This window comes from Hypanus sabinus, chromosome 11 (assembly GCF_030144855.1).
Source record: "Hypanus sabinus isolate sHypSab1 chromosome 11, sHypSab1.hap1, whole genome shotgun sequence".
Taxonomy (NCBI): domain Eukaryota; kingdom Metazoa; phylum Chordata; class Chondrichthyes; order Myliobatiformes; family Dasyatidae; genus Hypanus; species Hypanus sabinus.
In genome coordinates, this window is record NC_082716.1 from 48159598 (window position 1) to 48184529 (window position 24932).

Here is a 24932-nt window from a genome sequence, read left to right on the forward strand (position 1 = left end):
ATATGAGATGTAGGAGTACACTTAAAGAGGAAAATCAGAAGAACAAAAAGCAGACATGAGACAGATTTACAGATAGTGTAAAGGAGAATCCTGTGATTCTGTTAGTACATTAAGAACAATTGGGTAATGGGGTGAGAATAGGGCCCTTGAGCATCAAAGTGATTGTCTGTGTATGAAGCCAATTGAGATGGGTGAGATCTTAAAATGCCTCATCTGAATTTGCCCTTCAGAAGATTGTGGAAGCTTGGAAATTCAGAGAATAGAACTGTGATGTTTTGAAATATATCTACATTACCATCATAATTACATTACGATGCTGGCTGTCTTAATTTCACAAAATGTAAACTAGGGTATTGTGGGAAGGTAGGGAACAAGTTGCAGGATCATTGGCAGAGATACCTGCATCATCAGTTACTGGATGAGACTCTGAGGAAAAGAATTGAGAAAGGCAAAACAGATTAGGATTGTCAGCATGGCTTTCTGCTGGGGGAATTGTGCCTCAGGAACTTTTTATTTATTCTTTTGTGGGATGTGGGCGTCACTAGCTAAGCCAGCATTTATTGCCCATTCCTAGTTGCCCTTGAGAAGGTGGTGATGAACTGCCTTTTTGAACCGTTGCAGTCCCTGAGGTGTAGGTACACCCATAGTGCTGTTAGGGAGGGAATTCCATGATTTTGACCCAGCGACAATGAAGAAATGGCGATATGTTTCCAAGTCAGGATGGTGAGTAACTCAGAGGGCGATTTCCAAGTGGTGGTGTTCCCAGATATCTGTTGTTCTCATCCCAGATGGTAGTGGTCGTGGGTCTGGATGGTGCTGCCTAAGAAACTTTGGTGGAGGGACTGGATGCTTCTGGAAGGGGTACCATTCAAGTGGGGTGCCTTGTACTGGAGAGGTGGTTAAGAGGATTGGCAAGGTTAAGTTGAAAGCTTTGCAAAGCAGGCTGGTTCAGAAAGTTATATCACATAGGATCCAGTGTGAACTAACCAACTGGATGCAAAATTGGCTTAGTGGAAGGAGTCAGAGAGTGAGAATGGAGAGTTATTTTCCAGATTCAAGATCTGTAACCAGTAGTGTGCTGCACTAATTATTGCCTGATCCACTGTTTGTTCATCATCCATGTTAATGACTTGGATGATAATATAGTTAATAAATCTGTGGATGACAACAAAATTAGTAGTGTGCTGAACAGTGATGACTATTTAAAAATATAACAGTAGCTGGAACAATTGGGAATGCTGTCCAAGGAATGGCAGATGGAATTTAACTCAGAAAGTGTGAAGCATCGCAGTTTGAAAAGTTAAGCCAAAGCTCTGGAGAGCTCTGACTTAAATGGCAGGGCTTGAGAGAGGGCTGTAGAAAAAAGGGAGTAATAGTTCTCTGAAAGCTATTACACAGGTAAACTGGGTGGGGAAGGTATAGACTTGCTCAGAACATTGAGTACAAGAGTTGGCATGTCAGTTTACAATTGTACAAGAAGTTGCTGAGACCATAGTTGGAGTATTATGTGCAGTTCTTGTCACCAAAATACTGGAAGGATTTCATTCAGGTGGAAAGATTCACAAAGGTGTCATCAGGACTGGAGTGCTTGAGTTAAAAAGAGATGAGGGCTTCATTCCCTGCATTTTAGAATGAATGAACTTACAAAGGTATATAAAATCAGGTGGGGAAAATAAAGGGTCACAGTCTTTTTCCCAGGGTAGGGGAGTCTACAGTGCATCAATTTAAGAGGCTACATAGTGGACTGAAGGGGCTGTATAGTGCTACAGTGTTCTATGCTCAATGTAGGTAGATCTGATGCTGCTGGCAATTTAAATTGGAAATCTTGTGTTTGACTTTATGAATGAAATAAAGTCTGAAGTCTACATAGTAAATTATGGAAACCCAGCACTTACTAGCTTGATTTGGAAAACAGTTCTGCAGAATCGAGCAGCAGAAAACAGTCTTACTGGTTCCTTTTGGGATCCTACGTCGCATTTGAGGCTGCACTGATCTCAGACAGACAGTAGGAGTGAGGATTAGGAGGCAATGTGGAAAATGAGTAATTTCTTTAAAATGTCCTAATTTTAATCTTTTTTATTAATTTATAGTTCCAATGAATTCTTTCAATTTTAATATTTTATTTACATCTTTGAATACTAGAATAATTTAAAAATACCACAATCAATATTAAAATATTAATAATAAAATTAATAGCCCTGAACTCGGTTTTGGCAGCTATCAAAGACTATTGGGGTTTTGGCTCTTTGTGCATGGCCCGAACACACGAGTGGGTCCTGTATGCAGTTTATTAGCCTTGCAATCATACTGCTTCTTTCTCTAGGATTATTACTATAATTATAAAACTTTTCCAAATGTTTCAGTGTGACAGTGCTGAAATCAAAATCACGAATTGCTGAATAGATGAGATTTTACGAATCAATCAGCCATCGAGTACTGATTAGAGGTCTGTTTTTGCCACTGTTCACACAGAGGCAATAACGACACGGAGTCGGTGAGCTGCAGTTACAAAAGAGGTTTATTCAAACTTCGCGGCCTCACTTTAAAGCCTTCCTGATCCCGCCCTCCCAGGGCAGGAATGCGTATTCACAGTCCCGGCCCGCGCTCAGGCTCGGCGCCTTCTTTGGGACCCCCCTCAATGCTGGCGCGCACCGCTTTGTGAGCCGGTTCGAGTGCGCTGGGAAGTGGGTCGCCACAGTTACGCTGTTAAATTTTTGGGAAAACTAATGGAAGCAATTTTTATATAACTAAAGAACAACAACCTGTGGTGCCTTTAATGCCCCTATCAATGGTTTATCAAATAATTTGATCAATGTATAATTGCTTGACAGTCCCTAGTAATAAGCTGCAACACTGTTGTTAATTAGGAATCAATATTAGTTTAATAGGTTTTGATTTAGTTAAGGAGAGAAATGCAACTACCTTATCAAAACTATCTTGACATTTGTTGGAGCATTCTTTATTATTGCTGATGCATTTTGATGGCTTCTCCCATAAAGTATCTGGCTGTTGATCTGAAAAATCAAGCATGCAATGAAATATAATTATGAACAATACTTCACAAGTTACAAAAACCAAATAGCAGGCAAAGGAACATCAACAGCTTTCTAGTTCTACAATTATATATTTATTAAGCCACTGAACACAGGGGCTTGAAATATTTCTAGATCACACTGTGCCTACCAACCACTTCATTCTAGGTACAAGTCATCCTTGTGCCACTCACAAAGTTGGTGTATCGAGGTGTATAGGGTAACGTTATTCCCTAGGCACTGGTCTCTCTGTACTTTGCCTTGGAATTTGAACCATGTTGTTCTTGGAATGGCTATGCTGGATGGAGACCCTACCAGTCAAGTCTTATTATTAACTTTTAATTTTTCTGGCATCCTTCTCTAATGCTGTTCAACCATTTACAAGTTCTCCCCAACATCACTTTTGGACTTACAAGGCCTAGGCCCTAATATTCTGAACCCAAGAACACTTACCTTCATGATATTCTAATAGATGCCACAATTTCTAACACCAACATTCACCAGTAATCTCCATCCTTCCCACAGGTTGGAGTGCAGATTAACATAATCTTTTACTTTGTAATAATGTATTTTCTGATCAAAATCCTCTACTTCGTGTAGACCAAGTCTTATTAAATCCTGTCTCTTAGAGACAAAGGTAACTTCCATCTGCTCTAATTTTGCAAGCACTTAAGACTGGAATGCTAAATTAGTGCAATAGGGATTATCGGTCAGGAGAATGAAGGGATTTCGATTTCAAACAATATTCTCCTTTACTATTTGTTAACATTTTATGTTCTAATTAACTTTGCTTTTATTCACTATAATTTTTGTAAGTTTTAATAGCCCTGAATATCAGATGCTCAAAATTGCTTTAAAAGTTCTGACAGGCTTTCACAGAAGGTAAAGTTTGGTATTTCCAGTTTTGCCCAGTCAGAATTTATCAAGGCTTTTTATGCAGCAGATGTAGAAGTGCATCTCACAAGGTCTGGTTGTCCCTGAGGGAACACCAAACTTTTGCTGATTTGGAAGGTCAGTGAGATCAGCCATTTGCAGTCAACCCAGATACATGCACACAGGTGAGAAATACAAACCAGATCCAGTACAATACTGATATCTTTAGACCATAAGACATAGAAGCAGGATTATGCCATTTGGCCCATCGAGTCTGCTCTACAAATTCATCATGACTGATAAATATCTTTCTCAGCCCCAATCACCTGCTTTCTCCCATGTCCCTTCATGCCTTGACTAATCAAGAATCTATCAACCTCTGCCTTAAATATATCCAATGGCTTATTCTCCAGTCACCTGTAGCAATGAACTCCACTAATCCAGCACTCACTGCCTAAAGAAATTCCTCAACATCTCCATTTGAAATGGATGTCCCTCTATTCTGAAGCTGTGTCCTCTTTTCTTAGACTCCCCCATCATAGGAAACATTCTCTCTACATCTACACTATCAAGGGCTTTCAATATTCAATATGCTTCAAAGAGATCTCCCCACATTCTTTTGAATTTCAGTGAGTACAGGCCGAGAGCCATCAAACGCCCCTCATATGATAAGCCTTTCAATCCCAGAATCATTTTCGTGAACCTCCTTTGAACCCTCTCCAGTGCCAGCACAAAGGGGCCCAAAACTGCCCACAATACTCCGTGAGGCCTCACCAGCACCTTAAAAAGCCTTAACATTACATCCTTGCAGTGATATTCTAATGCTCTCGAAATGAATGCTAACATTACATTTGCCTTCCTCACCAATGACTCAACCTGTAAAGTAATTTTTAGGGAATCCTGCATGAGGACCCCAAGACCCTTTGCACCTCAGATTTTTTAATTTTCTCTCAATTTAGAAAACAGACTACTCTTTTACTTCTTCTACAAAATTCAATGACCGTACACTTCCCACACTGTATTCAATCTGCCATTTCTTTGCCCATTCAACTAATCTGTTTAAGTCTTTCTGTAGCCTCTCTATTCCCTCAACACTCACTACTTCTCCACAAATCTTCATACCGTCTGCAAAGTTGGCCACAGAGCCATCAATTCCTTCATCCAAATTATTGACATATAATGCAAAACGAAGCTGTCCCAACATAGGCACATGTGGAACACCACTAGTCACCAGCAGACAACCAGAAAGGCTCCCTTTATTCTTACCAATCAGCCAAGGTTCTATCCATGCCAGTATCTTTCCTGTATTGCTGTGTGCTTGTTAAACAGCATCATGTGTGGCAACTTGTCAAATGCCTTCTGAAAATCCAAGTACACAACATCTACTGATTCTCCTTTGTCTATACTGCTTGTTACTTCTTCAAAAAATTCTAACAGATTTGTCAGGCAAGATTTTCTCTTAAAGGAAACCATGCTGACTTCAGCCTATTTTCCCATGTGTCTCCAAGTACCCTGAAATTACATACTCCACTGTATTACAGCTATATCTGACTTTAGCTTCTCCTTCTCAAATTGCAGGGTGAATTCTATCATATTATAATAACTGTCTCCTAAAGGTTCCTTTACCTTAAGCTCTCTAATCAATTCTGTTTCATTGCACAAAACTGAATCCAGAATAGCTGATCCCCTTGTGGGTTCAATTATGAACTGCTTAAAGAACTATCTCAAAGGTATTTTACAAAATTCCCCTCTTGGGATCCAGCACCAACCTGATTTTCCTAATCTACCTGCATATTGAAATCCCCCATGACTATTGCCCTTTTGACATGCATTTTCTATCTCCCATTGTAATTTGTAAACCGCATCTTTGCAATTGTTTGGGGTCTGTATAGAACTCACATCAAAGTCATTTTACCCTTAGGTTTCTTAGCTCAATCCACATTGATTCTACGCCTTTCGATCCTAAGTCAGTACCTCCTTCTAACGATTTGATTTCATTTTTTACCAACAGAGGAACCCCGCCCCTTCTGCCTGTCCTTTCAATACAATATGTATCCTTGAACATTAAGCTCACAGCTATAATTTTCTTTCAGCCACGATTCAGTGATGCCCACAACGTCACCCATGCTAATCTGTAACTGTGCTACAAGTTCATCTACCTTATTCCATATACTGCATGCATTCAAATATAACAACTTCAGTCCTGTATTCATCACCCTTTTCAATTTTGTCTGCCTTTTACATTTTCAACTCATCCAGTTAACTGCAATTTTGCCCTAACATCAGCCTCTCTTTGCTAGTAGTCTCACTACACACTGCCTCTGTTTGTAAACCAACTACCCCATCCCCAGCCTTATCACTCTGGTTCCCACCCCCTCCCCGTCAAATTAATTTAAATCCTCCTGAACAGTTCTAGCAAACCTGCCCGCAAGGATATTGATCCCTCTGGGGTTTTGTTGTAACCCATTCCCTTTGTACAGATCATACCTTCCGCCGAAGAGATCCCAATGATCCAGAAATCTAAAGCCTTGCACCCAGCACGAGCTCCTCAGCCACACATGCATTTGCCAGATCATCCGATTCTTACCCTCACTGACATGGGCAGCAACCCAGAGAATACTACCCTAAAGGTTCAGCTTTTCAGCTTTCTACCTTGCTCCCTAAATTTTCTCCTTAGGACCTCCTTACCTTTCATACCCATGTACCAACTCTTCTGCCTCACCCTCCATACCTTGGACCTGATCTGAGACTTTCCTGTCTCTGGCACGTGGGAGGCATGTAGATATCTCTTTCACACCCACAGAATCTCATCTCTATACTTCCAACTACGGAATCCCTTATTACTACAGCAGTTCTCTTCACATCTGTTTTCTTCTGAGCCACAGCATCAGATTCAGAGCCAGAGACCCAGCCATTGCAGCTCCCATCTCGTAGGTTGTTCCCCACCCCCACCTCCCAGTTATATCCAAAGTGCCAAAGTTGTATACTTATTATTGAGGGGAACCGTCACAGGGGTACTCTCTAATGGTTGCTCATTTCTCTTCCTTCTCCTGACAGTCACCCAGTTACCTGCCTCCTGCAACCCAGGGTTGACTACCTCCCTGTAGCCCCTATGTATCACTTCCTCAATCTCCCATATGAGCCCAAGGTCATCAAGCTGCAGCTCAATGCACTTAGTGCAGATGTGGTTATCCGGGAGGCCAGAGGTCTCCAGAATTCCTGCATTCTGTGGGAATGAGGGAATTATCAGTGTTACAGCAAATTACAGAACAGGATATAATGCAAGTAAGACTCTCATTAATTGCAAGCTTATAATGACCTTCAACAAATTTGTATTCATTTTTTTTCAAAAACTAGGTCAATCAGATAAGACCATTGTCATTAACTATTAAACAAATGGTAGGCAAACATTTGATTATTCTCAGATGCCAGATCTCACAAAGGCCAATGGAAGTAGTCAGGTCAGCAAAATCCATATCCAATTACTCTGCCACCATTAAATGAGATCTGTTACACTGGGAACACATTTCACTGTAATTACTTTAGCAAGTCATAAATCTTGTGAAACCAGTTAAAATTTATATTTACTCAGATTGCAGACTACATATCAAAAGAGCATGTATTGTTAACTATTCTGAGCTTAACATTAGTTTTTAAATTAATATCCAAATATTGGATGAGACCAACCAACAAGAAATTGATTTAAAAGGCTGAATAGAGAGCAGCTTATTGAATGTTAATCTTAAAAACAATATTTAGATCAAGAAATCTAGGTTCAACTATAACAGATGGAGAAGTTTATTTACATATTGGTTTAAAGATCCCACCAAATCTGTATTCTTAGATTAGTTCCCAGTGAATGTCAACATCAATCAATCATGATTTAGCTTGAGTATGTAGTCACTGATGGGATATTTATAAGTTGAATGGGCCTAAGCTGATATTTCCACATTAGAAATTGCTGAACAGATTTTATAGTTTATTTAGCTGTTACCAAGGTAGAACCATTATGAACATTCATCAACAGTGTGTAATGAGAATACAAAATTTAGACTCTCATAGGCATCACTATTACACTTCTTTGTGACCTTTATTCTTTATTCCTACTCTATTTGTATATTTCTCCCAACTTTCAATACTATCATCCCCAAAAATGAATCAATAAGCTTAAAGACCTTGGCCTCAATCTCTCCTTGCATAATTGGATCCTCAATTTCCTCACTTGCAGATCCCAGTCAGTTCGATTGGTAACAACATCTCCACAATCTCCATCAGCACAAAAATACCAGAAGGCTCTGTGCCTAGCCCCTGCTTTACTCACTTTATATTTATGACTGTGAAGCTAAGCACAGCTTCAATGGCATACTTAAGTTTGCTGACGACACCACTGTCATCGGCCAAATTAAAAGTGGTGACGAATCAGCATATAGGAGGAAGATTGAAAACCTGACTGAGTGGTGCCATAATAATAACCTCTCACTCAATGTCAGCAAGACCAAGGAGCTGATTATTGACTGCAGGAGGAAGAAACTGGAGGTCCATGAGCCAGTTCTTATCAGGGGATTAGAGGTGGAGATGGGTCAGTTAATTCCTTGGTGTTATTTCAGAGTATCTGTCCTGGGCCCAGCACATAAGTGCCTTTACAAAGAAAGCACAGCAGCACCTCTACTTCCTTAGAAGTTTTGCTAAGATTTGATAACTGATTGTAAACTTTGACGGACTTCTGTAAATGTCTGGTGGAGAGTATATTGACTAGCTGCATCACTGCCTGGTATGGAAACACCAATACCCTTGAAAGGAAAATCCTACAGGAAGTAGTGGATACAGCTCAGTCCATCACGGATAAAGCCCTCTTCACCACTGAACATATCTATATGGAGTACTGTTGTAGAAAAGCAGCATCTATCGTCAAGGGCCCCCACAATCCAGGTCATGTTCTCTTTTCGCTGCTGCCTCAGGACCCACACCACTAAATTCAAGCACAGTTATTACCCCTCAACCATTAGGCTCTTGAACCAGAAGGGATAACTTCATTCAATTTCACTCACCTCATCACTGAACTGTTCACAAAACCAATTAAATCAGTTAAAAGGACTCTTATGTCCTCATATATTTATTGCTAATTTATTTATTATTATTTCTTTGTACTTGCACAGTTTGTTGCCTTTTGCATCTGGTTCTTTGCTGTCTTGTTGGGTGCAGTCTTTCATTGATTCTATTGTGTTTCTTGGATTTACTGTGTATGCCCATGAGAAATTGAATCTCAGGGTTGTATATGCTGACATATTAGTAGTTTGATAGTAAATTTACTTTTGAACTTTGAACTTTTGTGATCAACTGACAAAAGCATCATTGTCTATTTCTTCAAGCAGCATGACTATGAAAGTCCAGGCGGCGTTAGGTGCACAGCTTCATTCTGAATAAATTCCTCAAATTATTTATTTTTCATTTTTAATCAAGCATTTATAGTTTATTTCAAATATTAATTAAGTATAACTATTTATATCATTTATGAGAAAAGACTTCAAACTGAAACATTAACTGTTTCTATTGTCACAGAATGTTACTGACTAGATGAACATTGCTAAGATCTACAGTTTTTATTTCAGATTTCCAGGATCATCAGTAATACTTATTGATGCTTAAAATTCAATTTGCTAAATAAATATAAATCTGATCATGAAGTGGTTAAGAAGAAAAATAAAGCAATAAGCTTTAATTTCATGTACTCAATAAAAGTAGGAGGTAGATGATGAATCTACTAAATCAGGGGTTTCCAATCATGGACCAATACCATTAAGCATGGACTGCAGGTTGGGAACCCTGTACTAAATGTTGAAAGGGGTGCACACAATCTAGATTATCTAAGTTATTAACTTACTTCCAGAAGTTCATCTCCGATCTTTATTCTCCCGTCTTTCCCTGCAGCGCCTTCAGGATTGATTCCTACTACAAAGATGCTCATCCGAGACCTATCCTTGTTGCCAGCAAGACTGAGTCCCAGACCATTCCTGTCTTTTTCAAGCTCAAAGATGTGTAGATCTCCTGGCAGGTCTCCATATTTTTGTCTTATCTTTTCTAAAGCAAAAAAAAAAGTAAATTAAGATATAAACAATATCTTAACAGCAAAGAATGAACATAGAGAAGTAATGACATAATTGAGGAATGCTGTCAAGAAATGGGTGGGAGAATTGAATACAGCTATAGGCCAAGAGACGTCCAAATAGTGATGTTGAAAGCTTGTTCTTCAGATATCCAGTCCCATTAAAACACTGACTCTGCATTGCAGTATATAATTGTAGTTATGCCCTGTCCACAAAGTACAAGGAAAATTCATGGCCTTTGAGCCAACATTAGTTGTCAGCGTAGTAACAGATATTCTTACAAAAGTGCTACTGAATGGCTCTTATTCACCAAAAAGTTGCTCAGCAGCATTTAGATTGGGTCTATCTGGAACCACCTGGCGTCAGACCTTATGGTCTAAACACAGACCAAAGAGCTACATTTCAGCGATGAAATGAGAATAAATGCTATAACTGCTAGTGACATCATACAGGAGGGACTCAGCAGACCAGGCTGCATCTACACAAAAAAGTATAGTCGATGTTTCTGGCCAAAACCTTTCTATGGATGTGCCTGACCTGCTGAGTTCCTCCAGCAGTTTGTGTGTGTTGCTTGGATTTCCAGCAGCTGCAGATTTTTATTGCAATTTTTGGTTGATTGTTGAATCAAGACATCCTGGTAAAGCTCCACATAATGAGTATCAAGGGAAAACCTCTTGAATGACAGAAATCAGAGCTTGCACAAAGGAAAATAGTTGTGGTTGATATCTATCAATTGTGTTAGCCCAGGCTTTGCTTCTGCAGTTATTCTCAGACCTAATGATCTTCAGCTGCTTCCTTCATCAATTCAAAACTCAGTATGGTCACAGATTATTAGATAGTGATCAATGCCTATTTCAGCTTCAGAGAGAAAATGAAGTAGCTTACGTTTGTATGAAACAAGGCAAGACAATATTCAGCAAGACTGTCAGCTGATAAGTAGTATTTCAGTTACTCAAGTGAAAGACAATGACCATCTCCCACAAAAGGTATTGTACCATACCATATTTTCTTTGATTTACTAGCGTTACCTTTCTTTTTGTTCGGCACATAATAAGGTCCCAAATCCTTTCATTTTCTTAATGTTGCAACCTTAGCAGTCTTCACTGACAAGCCTGAACAATTTCCCAATGTGTTAGCTATTCACCAGTGTAAATATTCAAGTTATCATCTTAACACATATTTCTGTTAGACTAATTCAGCTCAATAAGCACTAATTTAACTCTAGAAAATTAAGCCTTGCAGAAAATTGAAAGGGATAATTGAGATTTGAATGAAATGCAATCAAGAAATAAACTGCATGCTGTACAGTACAGTAGTCTGTATCTATAGCTTCTACCTAAAACCAGAACTTTAATTTTCTATTACAATTCTGTTTTGATCATGTATCTCTTAAGAATTAGAATTTATAGCTAGCTTGGATTGCTAGCTTGCAATATTGTTGATTTACATCATTAATTTGTTGATGGATGCTTATTATTAGAATATTAAATGAATATATCTGGACAAGTTCAGGATTATTTGCAACCATTCATTTATTCTCGTGTTTCTTGCATTTAATGTGATTGCCCGCAAGAAAATGAATCTCAGGGTTTTACATGGTGGCACGTATATACTTAGATAATAAATTTACTTAGAACTTCCAACTTGAACATCAGAAAATGCTCTTGCAATATTCTGCATTCAGAAAAATGCATTTAATGAACTGGTGCATCCGATATGAAGAAACAATGTGCCAAATCTAAATAGCTGCCATGGTCAATCTGACAAGAAGATCTCATCATTGTGCTTCTACAGTTACTAAAGGAAACCTATGCTTTCAACAAAGAGCAGTTATTTCAAGTAACGAGTCAATGCAGTATTTAAAGTTTAGATAGCATCTACAGTTCTGGAGGAACAGCACTCCATCTTTTGAATAGGCATGTTGCTGCCCGCAGATCTTGACAACAAGTTCAGATAACCAGCCTATATCATGCAAGGTCGTTCACCTATATCAAACCAGGTTAATGATAGAAGTGGATGACTTTGTATCAGAGTTGGTGAGTTCTGAGGCAAGGTCATCCACCTATATCATTAACCTGGTTTTCTTTCTCCAGAGATGATACCTGATTTATTGAGTATTTCAAGTCTTTTATTTTAAATTTCCAGCAACTGGTGTATTCTGCATTACACTATTGCAGCACCTTTTTCCCCTCTTTATTTCCTTCATTCATCTCCCTAATTTATACTTTTTTGGTCAGATCAGATGTGGTTCACAAGCACTCATTACTCTTTCTTAGATGGCATCAAATTCAAGTTCAAGTTTACTGTCATTAAACCACATGTATGCATACAGCTAAACAAAACACCATTCCTTTTGGGCCAAGGCACAGAACACAGTACATATTTCAAGAGGTCCAGAATATAGGACCTCTTGAGGCTTTATAAGGTACTGGTAAGGCCTCATCTTGAGCATTGTGAACAGTTTTGGGCTCTACATCTTAGAAAAGATGTTCTGGCATTGGGGAGAGTCCAGAGGAGGTTCACAAGGATGATTTCAGGAATGAAAGGTTTATCATACGAGGAATGTTTGATGGCTCTGGGTCTCAACTCGCTGGAATTCAGAAGGATGAGGGGGGATCTCATTGAAACTTTTCGAATGTTGAAAGGCCTAATCAAGTAGATGTGGAAAGGATGTTTCCCATGGTGGGAGAGTCTAAGACAAGAGAGCATAGCCTCAGAACAGAGGGGCGCCTTTTCAAAAGACAGATGCGGAGAAATTCCTTTAGCCAAAAGTTAATGAATTTGTGGAATTTCTTGCCACATGCAGCTGTGGAGGCCAGGTTGTCGGGTGTATTTAAGGCAGAGATTGTTAGGCTCTTGATTGGACATAGCATCAAGCGTTACGGGGAGAAGGCCAGAAAATGGGGTTGAGGAGGAGATAGATAAAAAAGGATCAGCCATGATTGAATGGCGGAGCAGACTTGATTGTCCAGATGGCCTAATTCTGTTCCTATATCTTACGGTCTTATACAGTCACACACAACAAAATAGATATGATCCAACATATACCATAACAAAATAATATTTGCACAAGCCCCTGAGAGGCATGGCCTGAAGATTGACAAGCTGACATAAAAACACTACAATGTAATATTACTGGCACTATTATAATTAAACAATCAGTAGTATGAATATGTTAAACAGCAGCAATAAAAGATGAAAAGGAGACCGATGCAGGATGTGAGTGTGTCTGTGATTTGGGGAGTTGGGTGGTGGGGGGCAGCAGGGCACTCAGTCAGGGTGTACATGTGTGCAGGGTGGCAGCAGGGTGTCAAACAGCCTGGAGGAAGAAACTGTTACCCAGCCTTACAATTCTGGTTCTTGTGCTGTGATACCTTTTGCCTGACAGCAGGAGATAAAAGAGGTTGTGGGAAGGATGGACGAGTCTTTAACAAAGCTGGAGGCGCTGCATATGCAGTGATTCTGATAAATGTCCTAAATGGGGGTGGGGTGGGGGAAGGGAGGGAGGGAGGGGGAGAGGGAGAGAGGGAGAGAGAGAGAGAGGGAGAGAGGGAAGAGAGGGAGAGAGGGAGAGAGGGAGAGAGGGAGAGAGGGAGAGAGGGAGAGAGGGAGAGAGGGAGAGAGGGAGAGAGGGAGGGAGAGAGAGAGAGAGAGAGAGAGAGAGAGAGAGAGAGACAGAGAGAGAGACCTTGATGATATTTTCAGCAGTCCTCACAATCTGATGCAATACAATTCCCATACCAGATGGTGATGCAGCTGGTCTGGACACTTTTGAAGGTAGTCTGGTAGAATGTGGTGAGTGTTGGATGGGGGGGAAGCACTCTCTTCAGGAAGTGGGGAGACTGCTCTGCCCTTTTGGCTAAAAAGGTGGAGTTGAGAGACCAGCCCAGATCACCTGTAATTTTCACATCAGGAAACGTGGTTCTCCTGACTCTATGGAGAAGCCACTGATGTCCAGTAGGGAGTGGTCCGTTGACACCTTCCTGAAGTCAATGATGTTGTTCATGTTGAGACTCAGTGCTCTGTACTTACACAAGCTGCTCTACCTCCTCTCTGTATGCTGTTTTATCATTGTCACTGACAAGGCCAAGCACCGCTGTGTCATCAGTGAAAGTAATGATGTGTTTCGAACTGGATTTGGCAGTGAACGGTACTTGTGCCACCTGGGTAGGCACATATGTTCCCTTTGTTCTCTCCATCCAGCCCCCAGCAATCCCTCGCATTTCCCCAAGCTCTCTGCAATTTCAAACACATTTGCTGTCTTATTTTTTCAGCTCTAAAGAAAGAACTGTTTCTCCTAAATGCTACTGGACCAACTAAGAAACTGCAATTTCTTGCTCTTTAAATTTCATCTGCATTTTTTATGCTTTTTAGTCCACTGTACTGGCTGACTTTACTGTATGATATGGAGCCATACAGAATGTTTCAGAGCCAATAATCCCAGCTTAAGGAACGACTCTTCAGTCCGACTAAGACAGTGGGCTTTAATTACTTTGGAATCTGAAGCAATCACTCTCCTTTTCCCAGCAGTTTCCCACGCAACACCAGCCCTTTCACTGCTTCTCATTACACTATTCAGTGACCCAAACAGTCAACCCAATGAAGTTACCTTGTATTTCTTCAAATTTAGAGTATTGCATTACATGCTTACAATATTGTCCTCAGCTTTGGAGAGCCCAGATGAGGACTGAGTGATCGCTTTGCAGAACACCTCTGTTCAGCCTTTAAGTATGACTATGAATTTCCAGCCATGTTACAATAATTCACTGCAACACTTTGGAAACTCAATGTAAGGTTGAGGAATAACGTCTACCTCGTATTTAGGCTGTTTCAACACTGATCTCAACAATCACCCTCCCCCCCACCCCTATTTATCTCAGCCTCAGGGTGCTTTCTGCACTCTTACTGCTGGTACTTAACATAATGGTTACCTCAACAACTATGATCTGCACCCTAATGGACATTCACTCTACCCTATCCCCCACCACTGTACCTTAAACCACACTTGCTTTCTCACTTTTCAGATTCAGACTCAGTTTCAGTTTATTGTCATTTAGAAACCACAAATGCAATGCATTTTAAAAATGAGACAACGTTCCTCCAGAATTATATCACAAAGGCATATGACAAAACAGACTACACCAGAAAATCCACGTAACATTTGGCAATCCCCAATCCAGAGTCCCGAGAGGCTGCTGTGTATTAATATCACGCCACCATCTTAGCGCGTTCCCCAGAAAGAAGCTCCAATCCCACCAGACAAAACAAGACCAAAAACTAAAGCTACAAGACCTGCACAAAACCACATAGTTACAACAGAGCAAACAATAGCATAATTAATAAAAAAACAGACCATGGGCACAGTAAAAATAGTCCAAAGATGTTAAAAAACTATAAGTTCAAAAGAAACCACCACACAGTTTCCACAAGTCCTCAGGGTCCCGATAGACTCGTCATCCCACGCAGGTGGCAGAAGGGAATACCCCTGCTATGGGCGTCCACAGTGCCACCCGATTCAGCCTCGCAGACGCAGCACACAATGAAAGCTCCATCGAACCCAGCCCCGCAGACACAGCACACAGCGAAAGCAACCTGACCGCAGCGGATGCCGAGTCCGTCGAACCTATGAGCCTCCGACCATCCCCTCTGGCACAACTTCTCTGAGCACCATCCTCTGCCAAGTGTATTAAGACGCCCCTGCCAATGGCCATTGGCAACGCGACCCCGAGGACTGGGGGCCTGTTCTTCCCAGCAGAGACCCGGACCTCACAGCAGCAGCAGCAATGAAGAAGGTCTTCCTGGAGATTTCCAGATGTTCCTCCATGCTCCCACGTCCTTTTTTCATCCGATTATGATTGCGCATGGCACCCCGCTTCACAAATAACAGATAATCAGCTCCGGAGTGGCCGCTGCAAGCTGCATCACGCTGCCATCTTGGAGTTTTCCATTCCCAACAAAGGGCATTTATCAACAATGTTGACCCTCACTATGGATGTTGTTTGACCTTCTGAGTACTTCAAGTATTCTATTTGGAGGAGTGCATAATTATAAGTTAATTATCTGAAGTAGGATGTTACTCAACAACAGCAGGGAATTAATGTTCAGAAAATAAGAATTCAAATGTCATATTATTTGGGAAATTCAGAAAACTATGTGATTCAGTCTTGCCCATTAGTGAAATAAATCTTTTGTCTAAATGTTTTATTTGCAACTCCAGATACACAGGCCTAGAAATTTAGCGCACTGTGCTGCAAGATTTCCATCAATGACACCGATCCAAAATACCAGAGCATTCCAAGTTCAAGGCATCAGACATGACTGACACAAGAGATTCCACAGATGCTAGAATTCTCGAGTAATGCACACAAAAGGCTGGAGGGACACCGCAAAGAAAATAACAGCACAGTACAGTCCTTCAGCCCATGATGTCACAACCTTTTAACTGACTCTTAAGAATAAACTAAGCCTTCCCTCCTACACAGCCCGCTATTTTCTATCATCCATGTACCTATCTAAGAGTTTCTTAAGCAGCTTAGCAACATATGTGGAGAGAAATAAATTGTCAATGGCTTGGGCTAAGGTCCATCATCAGCACTGGAAAGAAATGGGAGAGAAGCCAGAATAAGAAGATAGGGGAGGGAAGGTGTGCAAGTTGGCAGATGATGGGTAAGACCAGGTGAGGGGAAAGGTGGGTTGCTGCAGAGGGGGAAATGATGTGAGAAGCTGGGAGGGGATAGCTGGGAGTGGTAAAGGCCTAGGCTACCCAACCTGATGGCATCAAAATAGATTTCTCTAACTTTCAGTAACTACTCCTTTCTGTTCTCTGCTGTCCTTTTTGCTTTCTTTTATTCCTCCGGCCCCTTCACCCTATTCTCTTTCCCCTCCCTCCCACCTTAACGACCTGCTCCATTACCCACCTTTCTCTCTATTGTTCCCCACCTCCTTCTCCCTTTATTTCATTCATGGTCTATCACCCTTTCTTATCATTCCATCTTGTTTAGCCATTTTCCTCTTCCATCTATCATCGCTCAGCTTCTCACATTATTAACACTTCCCTCCCATTTTTCAACCTCTCTCCCTTACCTGGACTGACCTATCATCCACCAGCTCATTCTGCTCCCTTATCACCACCTTTTTATTTTGGCTCCTGCCCTCTTCCTTTCCAGGCCTGTGAAGAGGCTCAGTCCGAAACATTGATTGTTAGTTTCCATCCATCGATCCTGCTTGATCTGTTGAGTTCCTCCAGCAATTTGTAAAGTGTCGTTCTAATTTATCTTACAAGGCCATCTGAATCTACTTTAGGTCTTCTAAGTCTATACATAAGCAGCAACTTAACAAGTGGTTCACACCATGACTCTCAGGATTGACCAGACATCGCCACTTACCTCAGAAGCCTGATAAGAAGGCCCCTCTGCAGGTCACACTAAAATGGTGTTATTTCAAGTTCCACACCCCTAACACCCTTCAGCATACCGTCCAGGAGATTGAGAACAAAATCGATGAACTAAGAATAAGACTGGCCTGCCAAAGAGAACTGACAGATTGCTGTGTGCTCTGTCTCACCAAAACATGGCTTACATCTGTAGTGTTTTCAACATTTCAGTAATATTTGAGGAATATTGTAAATACTGTATATTGTTTGAAAATGCATTATGTAAACAAAGAATGCTTAATTGGTTGAATGTAAGAAGTACATAAATGGCATCCGTTGTTACAACACCATATTATATGTGAGCACCTTACTAAAAGAAAAAGAAAAACTAAGTAGGCACGTTTCCTGACTTGTGTTTTTCTTTTGTTTGGTTTCTGGAGTTATAAAACATGACAGTGGCGACGGGAAAGTATTAAAAAGAAACTGAGATGACTACCAAATTGCTGAAGAACAGAATATTTTTCCTCAGAGAGAGACTCAACTTATCTGAATGCGGGTTCATAAACATTGATTACCAGCTGATGATAATAATCAATAACAAACAGAAAGCAGAAACGGCTAGCTACACTGGAAAGATAGATACATTTGATTGCACAACAGAAAACTGGATGATGCATACTGAAAGATTTGAGCAGTAATTTGAAGCAAAGGAAACAGCCAATGAAAACCAAATGCCAGTTTTGTTGAGTGCAAAGGGTGGAAAAACATAGGATTGCTTCAAAGCTCAACTGCTCCAATCAAACCAGCCAAAATGAACTTTGCAGATTTTGTGAAAGTAATTAAGAAACATTTAGAACTGTTGTTGACAGCAGAATGCTTTAGGTTTCATAAGCAAAATGCAAAGGAAGAGGACTCCACTTCAACTTACGTGGCTGAATTGAAGGAATTGTCTGAGCATTGTCCATTAAAAACAGTGATGGCTTAATGATGCACTGAGAGATAGTTTAGTTTGTGGAATTTTGCAAGGATGCATTCAAAACTGCTCCTAACTGAAGCACAACTCACATTTAAAAGAGCAGTTGTAATCATTGAATTAATGGAAACAGCAGCCAGAGAAACAATTGAGTTGCAGTGAGGAATGAAAGAGAGAAATTGCAACAACTGAACAGAAATTAGCCTGGCTGAGCAAATTGTGTTACCGTAATGGCAGCAGCTTACATAAACCAGACCAAAGGTGAAACTTGCAGAAAATGTAACGAAGTTGGACATATACAAAGAACATGTCAAGCAGACAAAAATAAATGGACTGCACAGGGAAGGAACAAAGCTAAAGATGAGAGTTGCAGTTTGAAAAAGAGCACTAATCTGCACATTGTCAATGAAAAATCTAATAATGATGCAAATGACAGAGGACTGAAAAGCCCTGAGATTTACTTGTGAAAACTAACAAGAGATAAGCAATATGGCTTACACCAGAAGTAAATTGCAAATTAATTAAAACAAAATTGGACACTGGCTTGGCTGTTTCAGTTATTCCACAAAATGAGTTTGAATAGCATTTCAAAGATCCTCAACTGAAGCCTGCAGATATTCAACTAAGAACATAAAGAATACTGGAGAAAAGACAATTCCTGTGGGAATGACATTTGTGACAGTGAAATACAACAATCAACATTGGGTTTGTATTTAGTAAAAACAGGGGTTGTGATGGGCTGAAGAAACTACAAATTGATTGGATATCCATCCACCGCTTGCATGCCACGTCTCCTGCAGTAGAGTCAACTGAAATCAAATTTAGAAAGGTACTGGATGGTTCCACAGCAGTGTTTAAGGACGGCATTTGAGAACTCAAACATATCAAGAGTAAAATAGTGTCAAATGAAAATGCCACACCCAAGTTTTACAAAGCCGGTCTGGTTTCTTATACCATCCGTGATAAAGTAGCCAGTGAGCGAGATCACATAGAGGCTGAAAGAATTCTTTCCAAGGTTGAGTGAACCTTGGGAAATGCTAGCAGTCCTAGTAGCCAAGGCCGGGTCTGTCAGGATCTGTGGTGATGTTAAGGTTACCATCAACCTTCTATTAAAAGTAGATCAATATTGTCTGCCCAGGATAGAGGACATGTCTGAAAACCTTTCTGGAGGGATGCACTTCAGCAAGTGGACTTCGTTGAGACCTATCTACAGAAGGAGATGGAACAACAGTCCAAAGTACTTCTCACCATAAACACTTACCAAGAGCTTTATTACTACAATAAACTGATTTTGGAGTAACAACTGCACCTGCACTCTGGTAAAAGTTATGGACCAGTTGCTACAAGGCCACCCAGGCACTCAATGTTGCTTGGATGATATAATTGTTACTGGTGAGGATGACAAGGAACATCTGCAAAATCTCAAGGCAGTGTTAAAAAGTCTGCCATGGATTCTCGATCTCACAATCTGAATCATAATGACCTTGAATCTTATTGACTAACTGCAGTGCATTTCTCTGTAATTGTATTTCTTTATTCTGAAATCTGTTACTATTTCACCTTGTACTACAATACCACAATGCACTGTTGTAATGAATTGACTTGTATTTGTATGCAAGACAAATTTTCCATTGTACATCAGACATGTGACAATAATGAACTAATTTACCAATATTATTGTCATTAGCTGGTATAGAGAATATAAGAGCAAGGATGTTATAGCTGAACTATATAAAATATTATGTAAGCTACAGCTGGAATGATGTGTGCAGTCAAGACACTGTAGGAAGGATATGAATGCAGTGATGAGGTTTACAGAGAAGATTCCCCCTTATGTTGCCTGGGATGGATGGTTCCAGTTAAGTGGAGAGATTGGATAAGCTGGGTGTGTTTTCCTTTGAACAGGGGAGATTTGTGATGGAAAGTTGTGGGGGGGGGGGTGGAGTGGGTTCTGATTGAGTTGCAAAATCAAGGGGCATAGATAGTGTAGCCAGTGAAAATGTCTTTTTTATTACAGTGGTGGACATGGGTTGGAGTTTTAGAGGGGAATTGGGGATAAAAAAAATTCCAGAGGATGATTGAGCTGTGGAATATAATGCCTGTGGGGTAGTCAATGCGGCAATTCTTACAGCATTTAGTAAATATTTAGATGTGTATTTGGAATACATTGGCCAAGAAAGCCATAGGCCTCGTGATAGAAAATAGGATTAGTCTTCATTAAGTACTTGGTGGCCAATACAATGATTCTGCATCTCTACAACTCTATTAAATTGATAGGTTAAGGAAAGACAGGTCTATTTTTTCCAAAGTAATCTGTAGGTTTAAAATTATATTTCTTAATACAGCCATGCTAAGAAAATCAAAATAACAGAGGTTGGAAATCAGAAAAAAAACAAAAACATATCGTAGTAATTTGAATTCAATCAAGTTCATAGCTAAATTTTTGTAGAAAGCCATCAGTGTTTTAAAGCAAAAGTTTAGCCAGTATTTTACTACTGATGTGCAAGCAGACCTGTGCACACCTGTTTATACATTGATACAGATCTCCATTTTCTAGTTAATGAGCAAAGGCGAATGAAGGAATTAATGTCTTCTGGACCAGCTCTCAGCTGAAACCAATTTCAAATCAGTATTTAACAAATAAATATTAAAATGCTTTTAGGAACAATAGGGAAGTATTCATATCACATTTTTTCTGTATTTATTTAAAATGGACTTCATACATTTTTATTTGCTGCAGTCACTGAATTGAATAATAGCTTAGGCCTGTCTAATTGATAGAGGCCCTGGATGACAGATAGCCAATCTTGTAGTAATCATTGTCTGTCAGCTTTCACCCACATACAGTGACCTGCTGACCTTACAGAGGTATTCGCTCTGGAAATAAATTAAAGTGTCATATAGACTGGATTTAAGTCTGTCTGGAAGTGGTAACTTCAGAAAACATTTAATTATTTCAGTCATAACAACAGCACAATGAAACATAGCTGTTTGATATGGAGAATGCAATAACATGCCAAAGGTCTCATCCATTGTTATTTTATGGGTGTCATTCTATTATGAGAAAAAGAGGTTGTGAAAGACGCTGTTACTAATAGCCACATCTAGGTTATCCAAGGTAGTGTTCTCTTGCTATTTTTCTTCAAATCATCAGTAGTAAATGATTATGCACAGCTTGCAGTAGATCCGTCATACTATGCTTTTGGAAAAGTGAAGACAGCAGGTTGCTAAGCAACAAAGTAATCCCTCAGGATGAAAAGAACTGATTAAAGTGATGGCAGAACTGCTGTCTTTCAGTCACAGTGATAAATGTTGAAATAGGTGGATCACCAACACTTTAAACTATTAGTGATGTAGTACAGAACCTTGAATTATACGCAGAGCTTCAGCCATAAGAAGTATGTAATTATAACTAACTTTTTTTCTTTTTTAACCAATGAAGTTATTAATGACTGTAACTGAAATGTGATAAATAAAGCTGAAAAACACCTGCACTAACTATAAATTAGAAATTAATTTTAAAATATAATACACTGGTGGGACAGCATTAATGAGACCTGCACTTTTCTCCAGGTCTTCACCTCTTTTGTATGAGCCAAAGCAACTTCACTTTAAAAGACAAAAATCCTTCATATCTTTAAAAAGATCATGTTATGGTTTTATGGGAGGCCTTAAGGAGCTATCCTTCCCCTCCCCCCCCCCCCACCCCGTGCACTTGATGTGCAATACAGCATTATGTTACAAATGCTCTTCTTCTGGATTACAATTTGCAGCATCTCTAACTTTTTCAAAAATTAAAACAGCTTCTACAGTTTTAAAGTGAGATTTGCAACTATGATGGGCAGACTTTGAAAATAGGGCTGACCTGAGATTGTTTTGGTTTCACAAAAAGCACGAGAGAAGGAAACGGTCACCAAGTGGCTGAGTGCAGATGGGACAACATCCTGATATACTGTGGAAATGTGATGTAATCTTATCCCTCACTGCTAAAATAAAGAAGATCCTACTAAGGAGAAAATTAGGATTATCTGTTCTAATTTCAGGTCTTGCTTATTAATACACACTAACTGAAATCACTGCTGCATGCCAATATTCCATGTGTGTAAGTGGGTCAGATGCAGAGAAAACTGTGCTAGTCACCTATGTGTGTCATTATCTAGTCCAATTGTGAATAAAATATACCCTGCATTTACTTCTACAAAGTAAATAGACTGCAATTTCAGAACATTAAGCTGCTCATTTTTTTTTTGCCAATGCTTTTTAAATTAAGTTTTCAGGTCAGAAAAAAATAATTCTTGCAAACATCATTTTTTAAATTTTGCTTGCATTCAAATTATATATCGTGAATGTTATCAAAAAAATAGGGATCCTACAAAAACAGTGGATATTAGAATTCAACAAAAGTTGGGAAAGAATTTAATAAGGAGAAAATAAGGAAAGTAACCCAACAGTATGCATACAAGCAATTGCAATAGCATCAACGGGAATGTAAAAAGGATGAGTATAGTATTCATAAATACGGGAGCCTTACTGGCAGTGATAGTAGAAGAGAAATGGTAATGATGTTAAGTCAATACTTTGACCCAGTTTTTGTGATAGAAGAAACTAAAAAAAAGCAGGGAACCATAGGTCCAGTGGGAATAAAAAAAAATGTTAATTCAGTGTTTGTAAAGAAATGTTACTGAAGAAATTAATGAAACTAAAAGCTAACACATTAATTGGACCAGATGGGCTACACCCCAGGCTTTTTAATGAGGAGGCTATCAACATAAAGGATGCATTGGTTTTGATCCTCAAGAATTTCCAAGTCTTTAGAATAATCCAGGCATATTTGAAGGTATAAAGCATAATCTGCTTTGTTTAAGAACAGGGGTGGTGAAATAAAACATAGCAATTAGCAGGTGAGGAGAATTTATTATTATACACATGGTACCAGGACACTAGAAAATCATGGTGTGATTAAAGAAAGCCAACATGAATTTATGAAGGGGAAGTCATGCTTGACAAGCCCTACAGTAACTTATGGATTTATAACACTTGGCTGATGAGAGATTAACAAGTGACTGTTGTGTGCTTAGATTTTCAAATAGCATTTTATAAGATACATTAAAGGAACTAATAAAATAAGGATTCATACATGAGTGATGCAAATTAAATGTCTTACTGAACACTTAACTATTTAAAAGGTTTTAGTCCAAAACATTGACTGTTCATTTCCCTCCATGGATGCTGCCTCCTCCAGTATTTTGTATGTGTTGTTCAAGTATTTAATAAATTGTCCACATAATCAAATTCCATCAATTGCATTGAGTGTTTTCTTATTGGTCCCCCTTTCCAACCTGTTCTGAATTTCACCTCTGGTTTCATTTGATTGTGGTTAACAGGTTAATGTGGAGTGAAGATTGGTCATCAAATTGCAAACAAACAGTGGAAATAAAAAGGTCACTTTCAAGATGGCAATACTGTATTCAAAGAGATTCCACAAAAAAGAAGTGATTGAATCCTGGCTGATTATAACAAATATCCATGATTTAGGTAAGATGATTGAGGACAATGTGTCCAAGAGTAGTGATATAGAAGGGAAAGTAAAGTTTGGACCTCTGGGGAAACCAAAGACCAATATCTGTGAGTCCACCTGTCCAATGGAGGTTGGTTGCCTGAGACGGCCTGTCCTGTTACAGGGAGCTGGTGTACGCTGGCTCAATTTGCCTTCTCGCTCACCTGCAGATTGTCGCGCACTGCCCTCTGGTGTCACCCGGCTGGCGCTCCATTCTCTTCTGCCTACGACCTCAGATCAGACATGGCGACCTGCTGAATTTAAGCATATTACTAAGCGGAGGAAAAGAAACTAACGAGGATTCCCTCAGTAACTGTGAGTGAAGAGGGACGAGCCCAGCGCCGAATCCCCAGCCACCTGGTAGTCGCATGAAGTGTGGTGTATAGAAGACCTCCTGTCTCCGACTTCTGCTTCTGCTCACCCAGATGCGCTGCCACCATCATCAATAGTTTTTGAAGAAACTGTTGTGCCAGTTTCAGCACCAGTTCCTGATGCTTCACTCATTTTTCCAGACGAAGATGTCGATGATCCAGACAACCCCACACTTGCAGACATGTAACTTTGCCTGAAGGTATATTAGACGTCTCACTTTTGAAGAAAAGTGCTCAACTGTTCTGTGTAAAGTTAATTCTTGTACATTTACCTGTACCCTTTATTTTATCTGTGCCTGTGTAGTATATTACCATATTAAAAATTCATTTGCTACTCATTTAATATTTGTGTCATTATTATCTAATTTGTACTGATTTACATGATATTTTAAATGTATGATGAGGCGGTTAGCTATTGCTCAATGTGATCCTTCTGTAATTCGGCATTTTCACTAATCCGGCCCTACTCAGGTCCCAGTGGTGCCGGATTATAGAAGGTTGACCTGTACATACATATGTAGTGGCATGCAAAAGTTTGGATACCCCTGGTCAAAATTTCTGTTACTGTGAATAGTTAGTGAGTAGAAGATGAACTGATCTCCAAAAGTCATAAAGTTAAAGATGAAACATTCTTTTCAACATTTTAAGCA

At 39.7% G+C, this 24932-nt stretch overlaps 1 protein-coding gene across 9 annotated transcripts in view; it reads right to left on the reverse strand.

Moving 5' to 3' along the window:
* The window catches only part of LOC132401931 (inaD-like protein), a 299063-nt gene that overhangs the window by 100103 nt on the left and 174028 nt on the right, over positions 1–24932 (reverse strand). For all 9 annotated transcript variants that reach the window (XM_059984281.1, XM_059984284.1, XM_059984283.1 and 6 more), the window contains 2 exons: positions 9787–9983; positions 2923–3014 (listed from right to left, as the gene is read on the reverse strand). In XM_059984281.1, the coding sequence (XP_059840264.1) occupies positions 2923–3014; positions 9787–9983 (289 nt within the window). The remainder of the gene's footprint in view (positions 1–2922; positions 3015–9786; positions 9984–24932) is intronic.